Source organism: Rousettus aegyptiacus, unplaced genomic scaffold (assembly GCF_014176215.1).
Source record: "Rousettus aegyptiacus isolate mRouAeg1 unplaced genomic scaffold, mRouAeg1.p scaffold_m13_p_5, whole genome shotgun sequence".
In the NCBI taxonomy this organism is placed as follows: domain Eukaryota; kingdom Metazoa; phylum Chordata; class Mammalia; order Chiroptera; family Pteropodidae; genus Rousettus; species Rousettus aegyptiacus.
In genome coordinates this window covers 99503690-99522111 of record NW_023416308.1, presented here as the reverse complement: position 1 = coordinate 99522111, position 18422 = coordinate 99503690, and the positions used below count along the sequence as shown (strand labels likewise).

Genomic DNA, 18422 nt, shown 5'->3' with positions numbered 1-18422 from the left:
TACATTATCATTTGACATCTCCATATGCTATTGTGTGACTATCACCCAAAATCCAGTTTCCTTCGGCTACCAAATATTTGATCCCCTTTACTCACTTCGCCCTCCCTCTAACCCCCTATATTTGACCCCCTTTATCCGGTCTACCTCTCCTCTCCTCCTCCACCCCCTACCCTCTGATAACCACTAGTCCACTGTCCATGTCCCTGAGTCTCTATTTGTCCTGTTCATTTGTTGCTTTTAGGTTTATATCCCACATATAAGTGATATCATGTGATTTTTTACTTTTTTAGTCTGGCTTATTTCACTTAACATGATTATTTCGAGGTGCATCCATGTTGTTTCAATGGCAGTATTTCATCTCTTCTTATGGCCGAGTAATATTCCATTGTATATATGTGCCACAGCTTCTTTAGCCAATCATCTATCATAGGACATTTCAGTTGCTTCCATGTCCTGGCCACTATGAATAATGCTGCTATGAACATCGGTGTGCAAATATCTTTATAGATAATGGTTTTCAAGTCTTTGGGGTAAATGCTGAATCGTATGGTAGATCAATTCTTAGCTTTTTATAAAACATACCTACATAATGTTCTATCGTATGCGTGTCTCATACACTTAAGTAACCCTTCATTTTTTAACATTTATAGTACAGTATAGTGTTTTCTAAAGTGTATATTATAGATTATGAGTTTCATGAGATATTGAAAGACATTATAAAAATTTTTATAGCAGCATTGTTCATAATAGCAAAGAAGCTGAAAATCTGAAAGTCACTAGCAGTAGAGAGGACAAATGAGTTACAGTATAGTTGCACAATGAAACATCATAAAGTAGTATAAATGAACTATGGCTATTTGTATCAATATGGGTGAATACAAAAGCCTGACATTGAGCAAAAGAGACAAATCAAAGAATGCAAAATTCAAAAACAGGTCAGGCCACATGATGTCCTGTTTAGAGATACACATGCGAATGGGAAAATTTATACGAAAAATACAGGCATGATTTCATATAAAATTCAGAAGCACACTCAACCCTTCCAGAAAGGAAAGAAGCAGATATAATCAAAGAAACCACACAGAAAGCTACTGGGGTAAGGTAAGAATAATGTTATTACCCTTTGGGTTGTGGGTTAGCTCTTCGAACTCTACAAATTTTATGCTCCTTTGTATGTATGTTACATATGACAATTAAAAAGAGATATTCCCACAATTCGATAAAAAATGAGTTTACAAACCAATCTGACCAGATACTTCACGAAGGAAGATATCTGAATAGCCAAAAGCATATAAAAATGCTCAAAGGGGAAATTCAAGTTTAAAGCACAAGACACCACTATCGCCCACCAAAACGGCTAGATAAGACAGGTTGACAACACCAAGTGCTGATGAGGATGTAGAGTAACTAGCACTCCACATCTGGGTGGTGGGGGTGTAAAATGGTGCACTTTGGGAAAGCATCTAGCAGTTTCTTACAAAACTAACACACACTAACCCTGTGAACTAGCAATTCTACTCCTACATACTCAAGAGAAACGAAAGTGTATGGCCATAGAAAGACTTATAGAAGACTGTTCATAGCAGCTTCGTTTATAATAGCTAAAAATTGGGAAAAAAGCCTGGGTGTCCTTCAGTAGGAGAATGGATAAACCGTAGAATATTCATACAAAACAATACTGTTCAGCAATAAAAAGGAATGAAATGCTAAATAATATAGCATGGATGAATCTCAAAAATGCTACACTGAGTCGGAAAAGCTTTACACAAAATATGCTGTAGAATGCCATTCATAAAAAGTTCTAGAACAATCTAAACTGATCTATGGTAGGAAAATAATATACTTTATCAAATATAAAACAGTAAATAGTACACATGGTTAACTGTAGAACCTAGACGGTGACTATATGGGTGGTTACTGTATCTTTTTTTTTTTTTAAGTTTTCTGTGAGTTTGAAAATATTCTGAATAAAATGTTGGGGAAATGTAGATATTAAAAGCAAGGGTCTCACGAGCATCGCCATTTAGAAATCATATAACATGTTAAACAAAATTAAGGAGATTTCTTTACTGCAAGTCTTTTTAGCGTCTTCGGTATGCCAATATACCTTGGGAATTGTCGAGAAGGGGTTATGGGATGCAGTCCCACCTGACTGATGTGGCCAAAGGGACACTTGGCCTGAGGGCATCTCATAGGACCATGCTCCAGGCACTAAGAATGACTGCTCTCACCCTTCTGTCTTTGGGTTCACTTCTATTTCTTTGAAATGAATTTGAGGACCAAGTTTGTGGCCATCTAAAAGGTTCTTGTCTAAATTGCTCACTTCCCCTCCAGAAAGGTCCCACCCACTTACTGTCTTTCTCTGCATCCTCACCGACACAGGAGAACGCCATTTTACTAGTCTCTGGTCAGAGAAAATGGCACCTCGTGGTAATTAAAACTTGCATTATTTTGATGACGAATGGCAGTAAACATTTAAAACCGTTTATTGGTCATATGTATGTATTTCTTCTTTGAACTCAATTTTCCAAATATACCCACTAGACAACTATCTTTAAATTCTAGACATCTAAATCTCCATATTCATGAAAGTGGCTCATCTTTTAAAATGATCCAATTCTAAAAGAAAGGCCTCTGTGTGGGAAGATGGTGTAAGCTGTGTGGAGTGAAATTACTTGGAAAATGTGGGCACGTTATTCCTGCCCCTCATAGGAGAGGCGGTGGGGCAAGTGTTAAAACCAGGTAGAAGGTGAATGAGCTTTTGAATATCTAATGACTTCAATTTATTGGCAGATCTTTCTTACCAAGATTTTTCTGAGGGTAATGCAAAAGATGATCTGGCTATAGCCTCTGTAAATTAGGAATCTGCAGAAATAAACCTCTACTTGCTTTAATCAGACTTTCCTGGCAACTACAGGGGCCAAGCATACTGGGTACTCAGAAGAAAAAGGAAGAACATCTCACTGGGCCCTTTTCAACCTGTAGAATGTTGTTAGATTTTTAACTTTACTAATCACACCAGGATTGCAGGGTGGTCCTCTCCTCCCCGTTCAGCCAAGGCAAATCCCATTTCACTGAGTTACTTCCTTTTTGTTGCTTGGAGAAATGTGAACCCACAGAGGGAAAATCACATACCTGACACATGAAATTAACCATCGCCTTACCTCAGAATGAGGCTGTCACAGCCCACAGAGACATTTAGAACCATAGCAATATCCAATAGGACAATGGACCAAATTCAACCACTATGATTGGGAGACCTGGAGTAAGGATCCTGACTCAAGCAGGAAAGTGTGTTTCAGAAGATGGGTTGTTTGTACTTTGAAGACTACTCAGGGACACGATCTACAGACAGATTATGGCAATATCTGTAACTTCCTTTAAAACCTTCCTATGCCTGTGAGTTTAGGTTAAGTTCCACCCTCTGTGTGGTCAATTACGAATCAGGAGCTCACACCCCAGGGGCAGTGGGCTAGATCCCAATTAGGAAACCCACTCTAGGGGCATCTTCCAGGAGCCCAGCTTCTGTAATTTATTATCTTGCTCATCAGAGCTTTGTTAATTAGCACAACAACGGTCAGAAATGGGTTCTCATTTTGTAAAATGAGTGCTATTCAAGATAGGTGGATTAGCTAAAACATTTTTGCTTGAACTAGATAAAGAATCTAGAGGCCCTACCTTGGGGATAGCTACTGTCTTCGGTTAAGTTCCCTACAAGTGGACTCAGAAGAGTTGAGGGCTTGCAGTTTATCTGGGAGGTGCAAGGAACTGACAGGGGGACGAGCAGGTGACACAGGTGTGGGATGGGAGCCAACGGAGGGTGCTTTATTAAGCTGGTTACCACAACGGGCGTTGAAAGCTTAATTCTGGAGGAAAGCTTTGGAATTGATCCAAAACATATATTTCAGAATTGTCCTAGCCAAGAGACAGGGGAGCTGGGGCGTCTATACCCTCGCTACTGGTTAATTCCCAGGTACTTGTGGCCAGCCATGGTGTGGGCAAAGTGGATTCTGGCATCTCAAAAGCAGCCCTTCCATACAGATTCCAAAGAGGCTGCCAGAAGTCCATTGGTGTTGATAGAAACGGTAAGGGCATCTGGGCAGAGCTCCAGTGGTGCCTGAGATGGCTCCTTAGCCTGAATCCCTTTGCGGTCACGTGTCCACTATGAACTTGGAGGGCTCTCCAAGTTTTGAAACCGACTAAATAAGGATAATGGAATCCTGTACCTGGAATACCGATTGGTGCATCTGCCACTCACAGCAGTGGTGTCAAGAGGCCTTGGAAGCACCAAGAGCTGGGACTTCATCCAGCCTACAGAACAAGTTGGCGAGTAGTTTGTGCCTGGTAACTTACCGCTTTGTTGAATAAATATCTGCGTGTGTGCAGAACGTGTTCCGAGGCCTCCTTTCTTTTTAATCTAGCAGTGACCCTCTTGGAGGCAGGTGGCTAACTCTCATCCTCCTTCATGACTTTGACTTATGACCCGCAAACCCTAAGAGCAGCGTTGATTAAGTGGCTTGGTAAGCTGGCGGTGTAGTAATCATGCATACCGCGTGATTAGTCTCTGGCAGCACATTCTCCCACATTTGTCAGAAGACCCCAGTGGCTTTGCGCACACCCACCTGCACGGTGTAGCTTCCCAGGGTGGTGGCCCGTTTAAACCGCCGACCTTGTTGCTGAGACATCATGAACAGCTGGGCCAGGCGCTGCTCCATGACACGGGCGAAGCTCTGGTTGTGCAGGCCCACCAGCGAATTGTCCACGCCCTGCAGCACTGCAGATGCAGAAGGCAGAGGGGCGGCTCAGAGGACAGACTCCACCACCAGCCCTGCCCCAGCCACGAAGTGCCAGGGGCCCTACCTCGTGTTAGGGCTCGGCCATCCCATACTTATCTTGCTTTATCCTCACAACAGCCCCAGAAGTTTGAAATCACTCTCCACATGTTATAGACGGTGGGAAGGTTAAGTGACTTGTCTAAGGTCACAGTTAGTAACCAACCAAGTCAGGGTTCAAATTCGAGCCTGTGGAACTGAAGCCTGGGCTCTCTCTTCCATGAGCTGTGACATGTCAAACGCTGCTATGTTAAATCCAAACCTCACTGAAGATTATGTGTTCTAAAGAGTCTGTATGGGAATATAGGCCGGCTACCGGTATGGCTAATGGATTTTTTGTTGTTGTTGTTGTTGTTGGTTCCCATCCAGAAGCCCTGGGGCATGGCTACTCTTATTTTATTTTTCCTTTCAACAGCTTTGCCATGGAATCTGAGCTCCGCCTGCAACTTAGCCCCTTATACCTGGGCAAACCATCCTGTTCAGTGTCCTCATCCCTCCCCTCTTCTGTAGGGTCCTTTCGAGAGCCCCCACTAAAGCTGCTCAAAGCTTCTCAGGCGCTCTTCCTGCTTTTGAGAGCAGGACAGAGTAATAGAAAGAGTGGGCTCTTGCTAGTTTAGGCCAGCCACTGGCCCTCTCTTAATCTAAGTCCTTCTCTGTATAAAGAGAATAAGACAGTCATGTCATAGCAAATGTATTTCTAATGGGTTCTAAGGCTGAAACAAGACAAGGTACATAAAGCAGTTTAGCACAGTTCCTGGTGTGTGGAAGGTAAATGAAACTCCTCTCTTTCTGGCTCTCCTCCACTGCTGTCCTTCCTCTACACCAGGGGACCTGTAACCAATAGGTAAGGCACCGACGATGGAATTCCAGGCAATGGTCAGTGTATGGAGGAGGATTTTAATAAACACTAGGGCTAGGACCACAGTAGTCCCTTACTATTGGGGTGACTGCCTTTGGCTGTCAACTCCGAAAGTCTAGTCCTTCTTCCAAATCCCGTGGGAAGCACACTTCACCCCAAAAACACAAATACTGCCTTCAAACACAGCTATCCCTGAAATCGAAAATGCCTAAAAACAATTCTCGCCTTAAAGAAACCAAAATTTACATGGGCTGGGAATGTAATACAAGAGTTTCCATTTAATAGAGTTTGTTCTACCACAGTCCAGCCAAGGACCATTAATACCACCCATCTACTGGGATATGGAAACGGCCTGGGTATAAAGAACGTGTCAGTGTTATGACTGCATCCTACACAGGGCCAGAACAAGCAACCGACGACAAGGAGATACAGAGAATGATGTTTGAACTGATCAAGAGAGAAATAAAACCCACAGCTGAGTCTCAGAAATTACTGCTTTAAAGCCATAAATGCTACATAATCCCCATGGAGAGTATAAAACTGCTCTTTCTAAGGCCCTTGTGAGGAACTCCCATTTCATCTGTCAGCAGAATTCCTGCCTACAAAAACACACCTGCGATGTCCCACTGTGGCAGGTCCCTCAGAAACCCCTGACATAGCCTACCCCCGGCCCCAATTAGGAGAGTCCATCGTTTTGCTGGTTCAAAGGTGCTCCTCTAGTGAAATCACACAGCCAGCTACTGAAGGATTGCCTCTAAGCTGGCCTTTCCTGACCACTGGACGAGAGTGAGAGAGGACACAGGACATCAAGGGACACCATCATGGGCTACTTTATAAGAGCTCCAGGGATAATTCAAGGACAGACATCAAAGAAAGGGGCAGTCAAAGCCCCCAAGTGATGAAAAAGTTCTGGAGGTGAATAGTGGTGATAGTTGTACAACACTGTGAATGCACTTAATGTCACGGAATTGCACACTTAAAAATGGTTAACATGGTAAATTTATGTCATGTGTATTTTAAAACAATTTTTTAAAATTGAGAGGGAAAAAAAAATCCCTCCAGGGAAGTGTGGGAGGCTGTGGGAACCTCCCACGAAGTTACAGGGACTCAGTTCCCACACGTCTCATTGCTCTGTTTGCAAAGAGACTATGTCCTTCTCAGGAGGCAGCTTGGGGAAAAGCTGGGGCAGGAACCAGGGGTCTGGGTTTGAACTGTGGCTCCTTCTTACTGACGATCCGTGGGCAAGTCACTTAGGCCCTCTGGGCCCTGGTTCCTCATCCGAAGACACAGGGATCATAATTTACTCCTGATCGCGTCACTGTGAAAAACAGACACTTAATAAAAAAAAAAAAAAAAAGGGCACTTGAGAGCATGCCCATAATTGGTAGCTGTTGTTCAAATGTGTCCCTTTCTTTGCTAGACATGTCCTTACCACAGGAAGAAATAACATGAAAAATAAACAACCGTGTTCCAGGATTGTCGTTTCGCTCTCTGCCCCTGAGAAGTGAGCCAGGCTTCAGTCTCCTGGCTCTCGCCGCCCGCCTGGAGGGGAGTGGAAAAGGGTGTGTGCCCACATCTCTCACAGCACACAGAAGCAGAGGGGAGCTTGGACCCTGGCCACCCGCCCTTGGCTACCACTGACTCAGCTTAGAGGAGGCAGCAGGTCCCCAGCTCCATTCAAAGGAGCTTTGTCCAGAAGATTCGCTGACTGTTATATCTCTAGTCTCATATTCCTTCTTTATTTACAGGTGCACTGAGCTCTAAAGTCACAATGATCAGGCCAGGTCAGCTTCCTGTTTTCAAGCTAAACTAACGTGTGGTCAAATCCCACACATTCAGAACCAAAAGAATGAAATGTTCAACTCATATCTTCTCCTGATTCTAAAGGTGAGAGTGTGATGTCCAGAGGGCCTGAGTGACTTGCCAAGGACACACTATGTTAGTATGTAGCAGAGCTGAGGCCAGCAGAAACCCTGCGATTGCTGGGTCTGGGATATTTTGACTCTGGTAGGTGAAATAAAGACACATTTCAAACCTAAGATGGGCTCTCACCTCTATCAGGCAGCAATACTAAGTCTGTACATCTCTATCCTACCTGACTGCAGGATCCATGGACAGCCAGGTGGCCCCTGGATTCTCTGAAAGAGGGACTGCAGCCTCAGGCAAGTGACTGACCACCAAAGAGAAACCCACACTCAGAGAGGGGAGAAGAGTACAGTACCCCAAAATATATTTTAATATTAGTTTAGTAGGAAAACATATGAAAACATGTCAGAGTTTTGTAATATAAACTACAGAAAGTTGCTCCAAATCCTCTGGGTTGTTAGCAATAAGCAGAAGGTAGGGGGCCTGTGATGAATGTCTGTAGTAAAAGGGACAGTGGTTATTCAAGGGCTGGAGGTTTAAACGGGATGAACAAGGCTGGCTTCATCTCTCAGTTCTCAATCTCCTACCTCTTCTGTAAATAATGGTCAAAGGTTGGGTGGTGGCTGTCAACGGGGTTAGAAAGTAGTTACGGGCCAAAGAGAAGGAAGGAGGGTTCACCTGGAATTTTGGTCTCCCTAAGCCCTAACTAACTGATCCAACTAGCCACAAACACAGTGATGTTTATTCTGACCACCAACAGCCATAACAGTAATAACAAATGAGTGTTACACTGGTGAGTGGGCAGGGGGTCAAGGCCCAGGAGAATCCTGAAAACAAGACCATATGTAGAGTTTTTATTATGTCAAGGCGAGACACAGGTATGCGAGGACAGGAGGAAACAGGAGGTGGTCTAGGACAGTCTGCCTTAAAGTGTGGGTGTGTTACCGTTTAACGTGAGCCTTAAAGTTAATGGGGGGGGGGGGGGCGGGGCGGGGAGGAGAAATGTCCGCTAGTTAAAAAGCAGCATTTCTGGTGGAGGAATCATGATTTTGTAAATGTTACATAACTTGCTGGCTTCGAAAATGTGTTGCTGGGTTAGCACTGTCTCTCTCTTGGGTTTAAACTCTGGTGAATTTTTAAATTCTTTTTAAACACATTTCTTTAGTTTGTCTTCTTAGCAGGTAAAATAACATCTGCATATTCATGGCTCTGCAGGGGGAAAAGTAATGGCATTTTCTGCAGTTTAGAAGCGTCCTGAGCAGCCCTCATCAAGCTGCGGTGTGTGCTCCCTCGCTGGTGTTTAGGCAGCAGCCCCTCTGAGGCTTGTTTGGGACAGCAAGTGGCAGGGGACATGGGGAGGGAAAAAGGGAGGTTTCAGACAGGCCTGGCTGCCCAGCACATCGTCCATGACTTGCAGGATCTTCCTCTCTCCTCATTATGGGCTGAGTTGTATCCTCCCAAAATTCAGACGTTCAAGCCCTGACCCCAGCACCTCAGAATGTGACTGTATTTGGATGTAGGGCCTTTTTAAAGAGGTGATTAAGGTAAAGTGAGATCACACAAGTGGGTCCTAATCCAACATAACCAGTGTCCTCATAAAGAGATGACTCAGAAGAAACCCACTCTGCTCATACCTTAATATCAGACTTCCTGCGTCTAGAACTGTGCAAAAATAAATTCCTGCTGTTGAAGGCCCCCCGCCCCCCTCCCGCCTCCAGTCTGTGGCACTTCCTAACGGTAGCCCTGGCACACTGGTACCCTCCCACTCCTGTCCCTTACTTTTATGGCTGGGCCGGTCACTTTTCTTCCTATAAACATCTACCTTCTCTCTTTGTCTCCAATCTTTGCTTCTCTAATTTTCAGAGCTACCGTCTGGCTTTTGAAAAACACAAACAATAACTTTTTTATTTATTATTTTTTTGCTGTTTCATAAAGCTCAGCTAGGATATGTCAAGAGAAAAAAAAGAAAAGAAAAGAAAATGCCACAAAACACCCTCCTTCTATTTCCATCCGCCCTCACCGTCAGGACACCCCTGGGCTCCCCCAGGATGAATGTGGGTGTGCGCCTCGTGCCAGGGAGAGAGGGACGTCAGGCCTGGGGGTCCTCTTTCACTGGGATTCTGTAGGGCAGTGCGGAAAGGCCAGCTACCTTTAAACAGACAGACAACCATTCACATGGACGCGCCCTGGATGTCCACAGTTTGATGCTGTACCTTCTGACTGGTCCACTTTTTGTAAAGAGGAGGTCACTCGGTCTGTTATTTTCCATTGGTTATCTAATGTCCATCTTCAGGGTGATGTCTGTTCTTATTTCAGTTTACTCCACCTATTCCTGGTCCCGTGAAAGTAACTCCTTAACTGACAGGACAGGACTGATAAAAAATGATGCCAATCTTCTGACTGAATAACATGCAGTTTTAATTTTTTTTTATTTTTTATTTTTTATTTTTTTAATATGCAGTTTTAAAAACACCAACCAACTTGATAGAATGAAAGGGGAAATAAATAAGAAATTACCTGTAATTACCCAATAGTCTCTGGTTGTTTCTGATATGTCAAGATTGGGATATTCCAGTGCTAAAACAAATAAGAAACACACCGAATTACTTTCGCAGGTTTTACATGTAAATATTGTTAAGAGAAATGAACATAGGTGACAAAAAAATGAAGCAAGTAAATCCTGCTTTATCATACTCAGGAAATCCCTGACATACAGGCTATTCGGAAAACTAAAATACTCAGGAAAGAGCTCACTTTCAGATGAAGAGTTTTCTGGCATTCGTGGATTTTTGCTCATTGTTTTTCCATCAAAACCTTCGTAAGTGGAACGTCTTCATCATCAAGACCCACAGCTAGAACCTGTCTTAACTATAGCTTTCTCTTTAAAAAATATCCAACCATCATTACCATTTTTAAAAATGATTATCTCTTAAAAGATTTTTCCGATGTCAAGGACTAAGTTCAGCAGCCAAATGCTTGTAACTAACGGTCTGATTCTTCTATAACGGTAATGACTACCAGAGTTAATACGCGTGAAAGGCTTAGCACGGTGCCTGATAAACAGTAAGTGTTCAATAAATCTTAGTTGCTGTTATTATCAAAATATCAAGATGAAAAGAACTAGATTCTTCACATGAGACCATGTGATGTAATACCATTTTTTAATATCATCTTTCCCATAAAATCCAGTTATCTTTCCTTACTACCTGGAAATTCACAAAAGCTTGCTATTAAACAAACATTAAAAAAAATTCTGAGTGGCCACCATGTGCCAAGTACAACCACATCATCTCATTTATTTACAATATCAAAAGCAACCATAGAAGGAAACACAAACAATTATGCTAACATGTGTTTAACAAAAAAACTTGCCCAGTGACTTTGAGAAACAATTCAGGACCAACAGTACCAACAATTAAATGTAAGAGCACAAATCTTTAGTTCCTTTGGCTTTCGAATACGTGTTTGGGTACCAAACGTAGGCTGCACTGTCTCTGAAGCCTATGCCTGCTGCGTGGTAGCAAGGATTACGTAACTGAAGCATCAGAGGAAGAGGAGGCCACAAGAATACGGAGACTTCATCAGCTGAAGTCACCATGCTGACTGCACATAAGCTGCATTATGACATCTATAGCCAGGGCAAGAACTGAAGGCCCCGGAACATTTGCTGATGGCAGAAGTGGAGGAAACCAGAATAATCCAAATCTCCATGAGGACAGATGCCGTACCAGGCAGTATTGTAAGCGCAGAGGCAGATTCCTTGGGTTCAAACCCCAGGTTCCATGTTTCACTAACTATGTGAGAGTGGGCATTTTATTAAACTACACGAACTTTAGTTTTCTCATTTGCGAAATGGTGCTAATTTTGCACCTACATTAGAGACTGGTTGTGAGGATTAAATGAGATAGATAAGTGAAGGGAAAAGGCAGCTAATAATTTTTTTCAACATGCAATAAATTAGTCTTCAATTCAATCCCCATCAGTTGTTGTTTTATAACAAAAGAGTTAACATGTGGCCTTAGGCAACAGATGTTTGCAAAATGGAGAAAGGCCCCGAGGAAAACGGCAGCGTCCCTGTACGACGGGGACATACTCACGTTCGGCAATGGTGAGCGGCGGGTAGGTGAGGTAGAAGCCCACCAGCTCAGCCGAGAGCTGGCGGAGGAGGCTGCTGGCGACGGTGCCATTGAGGAAGGAGCTCCGATTGCCCACCACGTACACCAGGGTGACTGTCTGGGAGGCGTTGGACGTGCTCACAATCTGGATCGACACAGGAGGAAAGGGAAGGGAGACATGCCATATAAGATGAGGGTCTGTTTCACGGAGGCCGTGGGAGAAGTCTACACAGAAGTTGAGGGTGGGAATGAAAGGGAGGTTGGAAAAGAGTGAGGAGGAGACAAGAATAACAACAGCCGTCACTTCCTGATCGTTCGCGACGTGCCAGGCATCGTGCTAAGGGCGCGTTATCTCATTTAATCCTCACCGCAACCCCAGGAGGTGTATCTATTCATGATTCCCTCTTCCAGAGGAGGAAGCTGAGGCCTAGAATGATTGAGGGACTTGCTCGAGGTCACACAGCTAATCAGTGACAGAGCCAGGATTCAGACTCAAGCAGTCTGACTTCGGGGTTCAGACCACTGGAGTGTGTACCTTTTCCAGGGTGATATTGTCTTGGCTTACTTTTACGGTCCAGAAAACACAAAATAGAGCATAGGAACGTTCAATTTAAGGAGGGCTCGACAGCTCAGACAGAGATGCCAGAGTCCAACTTTTGGGGAATTTTAAAGTTGAAAGGAGGGGTAACGTACACAGCTAATCATCAACCCAGAAATGGACAGAGGGACTGAACTTGATTCCAAAAGGAAGTCCGAAATATCACACAGCTTCTGTAGAGAGCAATTACATTTCCTTCTGGTCTATGAATTCAATACAGAATATGTAAATATTACTATGAGACGATGTGGTTTTCTTCTCACATTTTTGTCTAAATCAGTTTTTTAGTTACTGGAAAATGAGATTTTCTGGGTCAATGTACAGACAAAAATATCTCACAGATGAGATCTGACAAACAGATGCAGTAGGAAGTCTTTCCACTTGGTGAAAGCCTTTGCTTGCTCCTTCCTCCACCAGATCCACTAGCCAGTCCCCTCTGTGGTCCTGCTCAGTACCCCCAGAGGCAGACCCTTGCCCTCGGCCCTCTGGCTTCAGCTAAAGGGGTATCTGGAGGATGTGGAGAGGAGGAGGAGCGTGAGGTCAGAGTACTAGCATCCGGGCCACTGTCTGTGGGGGCACAGCTCCTGCTGGGCAGCTCTGGCCTCTGGCTTCCCGCACCTACCCCCTCACCTCACCCGCTCTGCCCCAGCTGTCCCAGCCCCGGGTACTGCACTGTCCCTGTGGTTGCCCTAGAGCCCACCCACGCTTTGACAAAGAAAGGGTCCCTTTACTGGACTTTCCTCTAATTACCTTCCCTTGAGTGTGCCCTCTCTTCCCGCCAGGTGTAGACTGATGCCTGTCTTTTCCACAGCTTTGTGTGCTCAGACGTAAACATTCCTGCCACTTGTTAAACCCTACTTTGAGGAAGACTGTTAAGAACAGCTTCCTCACATTATTTCCCACTTTTTTCTGTAAATGAAAGTTCCTTTTATTTTTTTTTTGTCTTTATTGAAATAGACAACTAGTTGCTTGTATTTACTGAACAATTCAATGAGGTTTATTTTTGTTTTGTTTTCAATTACAGTTGGCATACAATAACACCAGTTTCAGTTGTAGAAAGTTCCTTTTAAATTCTCTGTTATAGACCCTAGAGTCCCATAATTAATGACATACTGAGTCAATGGTTCTGGTCAGCTTTCACTCTCCTCTCTGCGAATATTTTTGGAATGTGGTTTAGCCACAGGTATGCATGCCTTTTGCAAGTCACCACAAAGAAAGGCACTTCTTTCTGGACAATTCAAAATGCCTCGCTGCACTGTCATCTAAAAAAAATAATAACTTTGCAACCTTCATCTCTAGTGTAAACATTCTATTTTTTACTTTTCAATGAAACTAAATTTCACTGGGTCCCAAAGACCTTGCAGTATGGGTGCCTCTGTACATACTACACTTGAGCATGTAACTATACTTTCTTTTAAGCTGAGAATCTTTTATTGAGTTTTAATTAACATATAACATTCTATTAGTTTCATATTTTTTATTGTGGGAAAATACACATAAATTTAACACTTTAACCATTTTAAGTGTACAGCTCAGTAGCATTAAGTACATTCACACTGTTGTGCAACCATCACCATCATCCATCTCTAAAGCTTTTTAATCTAGACCCCAAAATGAAACTCTGTCTATGAAACAACAAGTTCCCATTTCTTCCTCTCCCCAGCCCCCGGCAACCACTATTAATCTAACAAAGCTAAATACCTCTAGTAAGTGGAATCATACAGTATTTGTCCTTTTGTGACTGGCTTATTTCAGTTAACATAATGTCTTCAAGGTTCATCCATGTTGAGCATGTGTTAGAATTTCCTTCTTTTTTAAGGATGAATAACATTCCATTGTATGTATATACCACATTTATTTATCCATTCACCTCTGGATCAACATTTGGGTTGCTTCTACCTTTTGGCTATTGTGAATAATACTGCTGTGTACAAATATCCATTCAAGTCCTTGCTTGTAATTTGATTGGGTATATACCCAGAAATAGAAACGTATGGTAATACTATGTTTAATTTTTTGAGATTATCATGTTTTCCACAGCAGTTTCATTATCTGACATGCCCACCAGCAATACACAAGGGTTCCAATTTCTCTACATCCTAACCAACACTCGTTATTTTCTATTTTTTAAGTAATAGCCATCCTAATAGGTATGAAGTGGACTCTTGGGATTTTGATTTGCATATTCTTAATGATTAGTCACGTTGAGCATCTTTTCATGTGTTTATTGGTCATCTGTATATCTTCTTTGGAGAAATGTCTATTCAAGTCCTTTGCCTATTTCTTAATTGAAGTGTTTGTTTTTGTTGTTGTTGAGTTGTAGGAGTTCTTTATGTATTCTAGATATTAACCCCTTATCAGATACTATATAATTTGTGAATATTTCTCCCCATTCCATGGGTTGTTGCCTTTTGATTATGTCTTTTGATCCACATAAGTTTTTAATTCTGATAAGTCCAAATTATCTATTTTTTTCTTTTATTGCCTGTGCTTTTGGTGTCATGACAGCAAATTGACAGCAAATTCAATGTCATGAAACTTTTCTCCTCTATTTCCTTCTAAGGTTTCCTATAGTTTCAGCTCTTATATTTAGGTCTTTGATCCACTTTGAGTGAATTTATATATATGGTGTTGGGTAAGAGTTTAACTTCATTATTTTGCTTGTGAACATCCAGTTTTCTCTATACCACTGGTTGAAAAGACTGTCCTTTCTCCATTAGTCTCGGCACCCTTGTCAAAAATCATTTGACCATATATGCAAGGGTTTATTTTCAAGTTCCCCATTCTGTTCTATTGGTCTATATGTCTGTCTTTATGCCAGTACTATACTGTTTTGATTATTATAGCTTTGTAGTTAAGTTTTAAAACAAGAAGTGTGAGACGTCCAACTTTGTTCCTCTTTTTAAGATTGTTCGGTTATTTAGGGTCTCTTGAGATTCCATATGAATTTTAGGATGTAGTTTTCTATTTTCAAAAAAAAGTCACTGGCATTTTGATAGAGATTGCATTGAATCTAGATCGTTCTTGGTAATATTGCCATCTTAACAATTTTGAGTCTTCTAATTTATGAGCACAGAATGTTTTATCGTTTATTTATTTATTCTTAAATAGAGTCATTTTTTTTATAGCTAAAAAAAGTGTGACCATTGTTGGTAGCTGCTTAACACTAGCCTCATAAATAAGAAGTCCACAGGCCTGAGACCAAGGTCACACTGCTTTTCTCTGAAAGTTGCGTCCTGTCCCCGAGTAGAGGCAGCCCCTGCAGGGGCACTTCCCCATCACCTCCTTACTCTCAGACTCCTGCCACTTCCGAGCTCATCGCTTACTTACCATTCACTCACGGCACAATTCATTGAGTTAATTAGAAACAACGAGGCTGACTGAATGGAAAGCTGCTGTCTTGCCTACCCAGCACTCCTTCTCCCAATTTTCCTTGGGGGAAACACCTCTCCTATCAGTTCATGTGCTCTGGGTGGGGCTGCCCCACCCAAATTCCAGGAGTGGGCATCTAAGCTAGGCTTAGTTGATTGGGATGCTTCATATCCTTGGCCACTGTTACTGGTCCAGAAACGGGCACATGATCCAAGTGAGTCTGATGAGAGCTAATCCCAGGATTTTTACTGGAATGACATAAAAAGGTACTTTGGTTCCACCAGACTGTGAACAATGAGGATGAGGCAAACCTGGATGTGTCAGTGCCTATCCTACAAGGCCTGAGGATGATGCCAGTCCAGAGCAAGGCCAGCTGAGAGATGAAGAAAGAACTACACGAAGAAATCATGTAAGCACCTGATGTGTGCCTACACTAAACAGCTTTGAACCTTTCGCTTACATGAATCAGTCACTTCCTCTTTTTGCTTAAGCCTTGTGAGCTTGGATTCTGGCAATTAAACCGAAAAGTCCTAAATGAGTCTATTGTAAGCTAGCCTCTAATATCAATGCTATCCAAGTAAGTAATATGGCACATTTTCGATGACTCTCTGAACAAATTAATTAAATATGTGGTCTTATTCCAGAGAATCCAAGGAGCTCTACAAATTATATTTAATACAATAAAATGGAAAGCTATTAATTACAAAGCCAGGACCTGGAAAAACAAGTTTAAGACAGCTCCAGAGGGACGGTTTATGCATGATATAGGGGTCTACAGGGTTAATAAACCAGGCAACAACTTTGTCTCTGGGCTTCCTATCAGCCAAGGCAAAAAGAGAACTGGGGTTAATAACATAATTCATCTAATTATTCATTCACTTCAAGAGCTGTTGATATGTTCAAAAGAATCTAAAATGTATATAGATACAATATTCAAATTGGCTATTGTAGTTTTTTCCAAGGATGCAAAATTCCATCTCATGTCCCGTGGCTATCACACAACAACACAGGAGAGGCTTCTTAAGGCCGGGGCAGCTTTTGTACCTTGGTGTCCCTCCCAGTGATGATAAATAGCCCGTGCTCAATAAGTCTGTGCTTCCTGAGTACACTGAGAGTGTGTTCTGCTGCCAAGCTCTAACTAGACTTGTGCACCTGTGAGGATCACAATCCAGTCAGAAATAAAAAAGGCCTCCTACAAAAGAGCTGAATCATACCCCTTACATAAATCTTAAGTCTGTGACACATTTTTAGTTTTTAGGCTAATATGAACCAAATCATGAGATACTTCCATATACACTTTAGATGAATCTAGAAAAGGAAAGCTGCTCATTCAAATTAAATTAGATACTTTCTACATCATATTAAATGTGCTGATAATTCACTTATGCTAAATGTCAATTTCAAAAGCACTGGGTTTCATTGCAAAGGCTTTTAGTTCAGTAAAAACAGAGACATTTGATAGTATAGTTAATAAGATAAATTTGGGAGCTGGATAAATATCGCTAAGACGTATCTGTCTGTCTTTGGTGAGATGTTATTTATACAATTGCAAATAATGAAAAAGGCTTTTGAGGGCATGTCTACCGTAAATCCATGACATTGAAATACAGTATGCCAAGAGAGGAATTTCCCTGGGAAATAATTCATGTGTTTGCCAAAAGTTTCCCCAAGGGTTTCGTTTCTACACTGTATTGATGCTAGCATAGCAGGGTGGATAAGAGAGTGGGCTTTGGCTCAAGTCCTTCTTCCATTCTTTATCAACTGCGTGACCTTCTAGAAGTTTCTTATCTCTTTCTCGGTTCCCTCTTCTGTGAAATGGTGATAATAATATCTCAGAGGATGTCTTGAATCTTATTTAGCAAAACATTTGTAATACAGCACAGTCCTAGCACATAGTAAGTCCTAAATATAAAGAGAGTGTGTATGTGTGTGTGTGTGTAAAGTAAGGTGCTTGTTCATGTGTATACCTGAAAAATAACTCAATGAAAATCATGGAACAGACAAATCTTAGTGAGTCAGCTATTTAGAAATGATTCATTTTATATGAAACATTTGACATATCTTATATAGTACATTCTAGTTCAATTAAAAAAAAATAACAAATGTTATTTTGGGAAGGCCTGAGGAAGCTTCACATGGGAAAATAAATATAAAATCCCAAAGCACAGCAGATATACAGCGACTGCATCCATATCCTAGACATCCTCACCAATGCCAGGACTCACTTGACTCCATGAACCCAGAGTAGCTCCTTTTCACATCTATATCACATGTCCAAAGTTATATTTACCCCAGGTAGCTCTGAAATGGGGACCAAGTTCTTCTTGCCCACATGTGCATTATGGTTGGCCTCTGTCAACTACACAGCCCAAGTGCCCTCTTCCTTACCTGAATCGTCAGGTTGCTTTTGGTATTCAGAACCTTCCTCTCGGCATCCTGGAAGGCCTTCTGTAGCCTCTGTTCCATTGTCTGAGCAAACTTGCAGGACTGTATATTGTCGGACTGGGTCACAAACTGAAGCACTAGAATGAGAGCAATAAATCAGCACTCGCCAAAGCTGTGTCTTCGCTCCTTTGACTGGATAGTAGTCACGATATAAAACAAATCGATTTTACATCAGAGAAATTAGGTGACTAAGGACGACAAGGTTTGGCTGTCATTTTGGAAGTGGCTCTTAAAATGATTTATAACCTAGGAAAATTAAAAGTCTGATTGGACCTGAGATTCACTCCAATGCAAAGGATTTCATGATTTCATTTGTTTGGAATATGCAGACATCC

General features: G+C 42.1%; 1 protein-coding gene across 3 annotated transcripts in view; it reads right to left on the bottom strand.

Moving 5' to 3' along the window:
• KIAA1549L (KIAA1549 like) overlaps positions 1 to 18422 on the bottom strand; it is a 196408-nt gene that overhangs the window by 73443 nt on the left and 104543 nt on the right. For all 3 annotated transcript variants that reach the window (XM_016147119.2, XM_016147117.2, XM_016147116.2), the window contains 4 exons: positions 18031 to 18164; positions 11655 to 11817; positions 10075 to 10134; positions 4623 to 4774 (listed from right to left, as the gene is read on the bottom strand). In XM_016147119.2, the coding sequence (XP_016002605.2) occupies positions 4623 to 4774; positions 10075 to 10134; positions 11655 to 11817; positions 18031 to 18164 (509 nt within the window). The remainder of the gene's footprint in view (positions 1 to 4622; positions 4775 to 10074; positions 10135 to 11654; positions 11818 to 18030; positions 18165 to 18422) is intronic.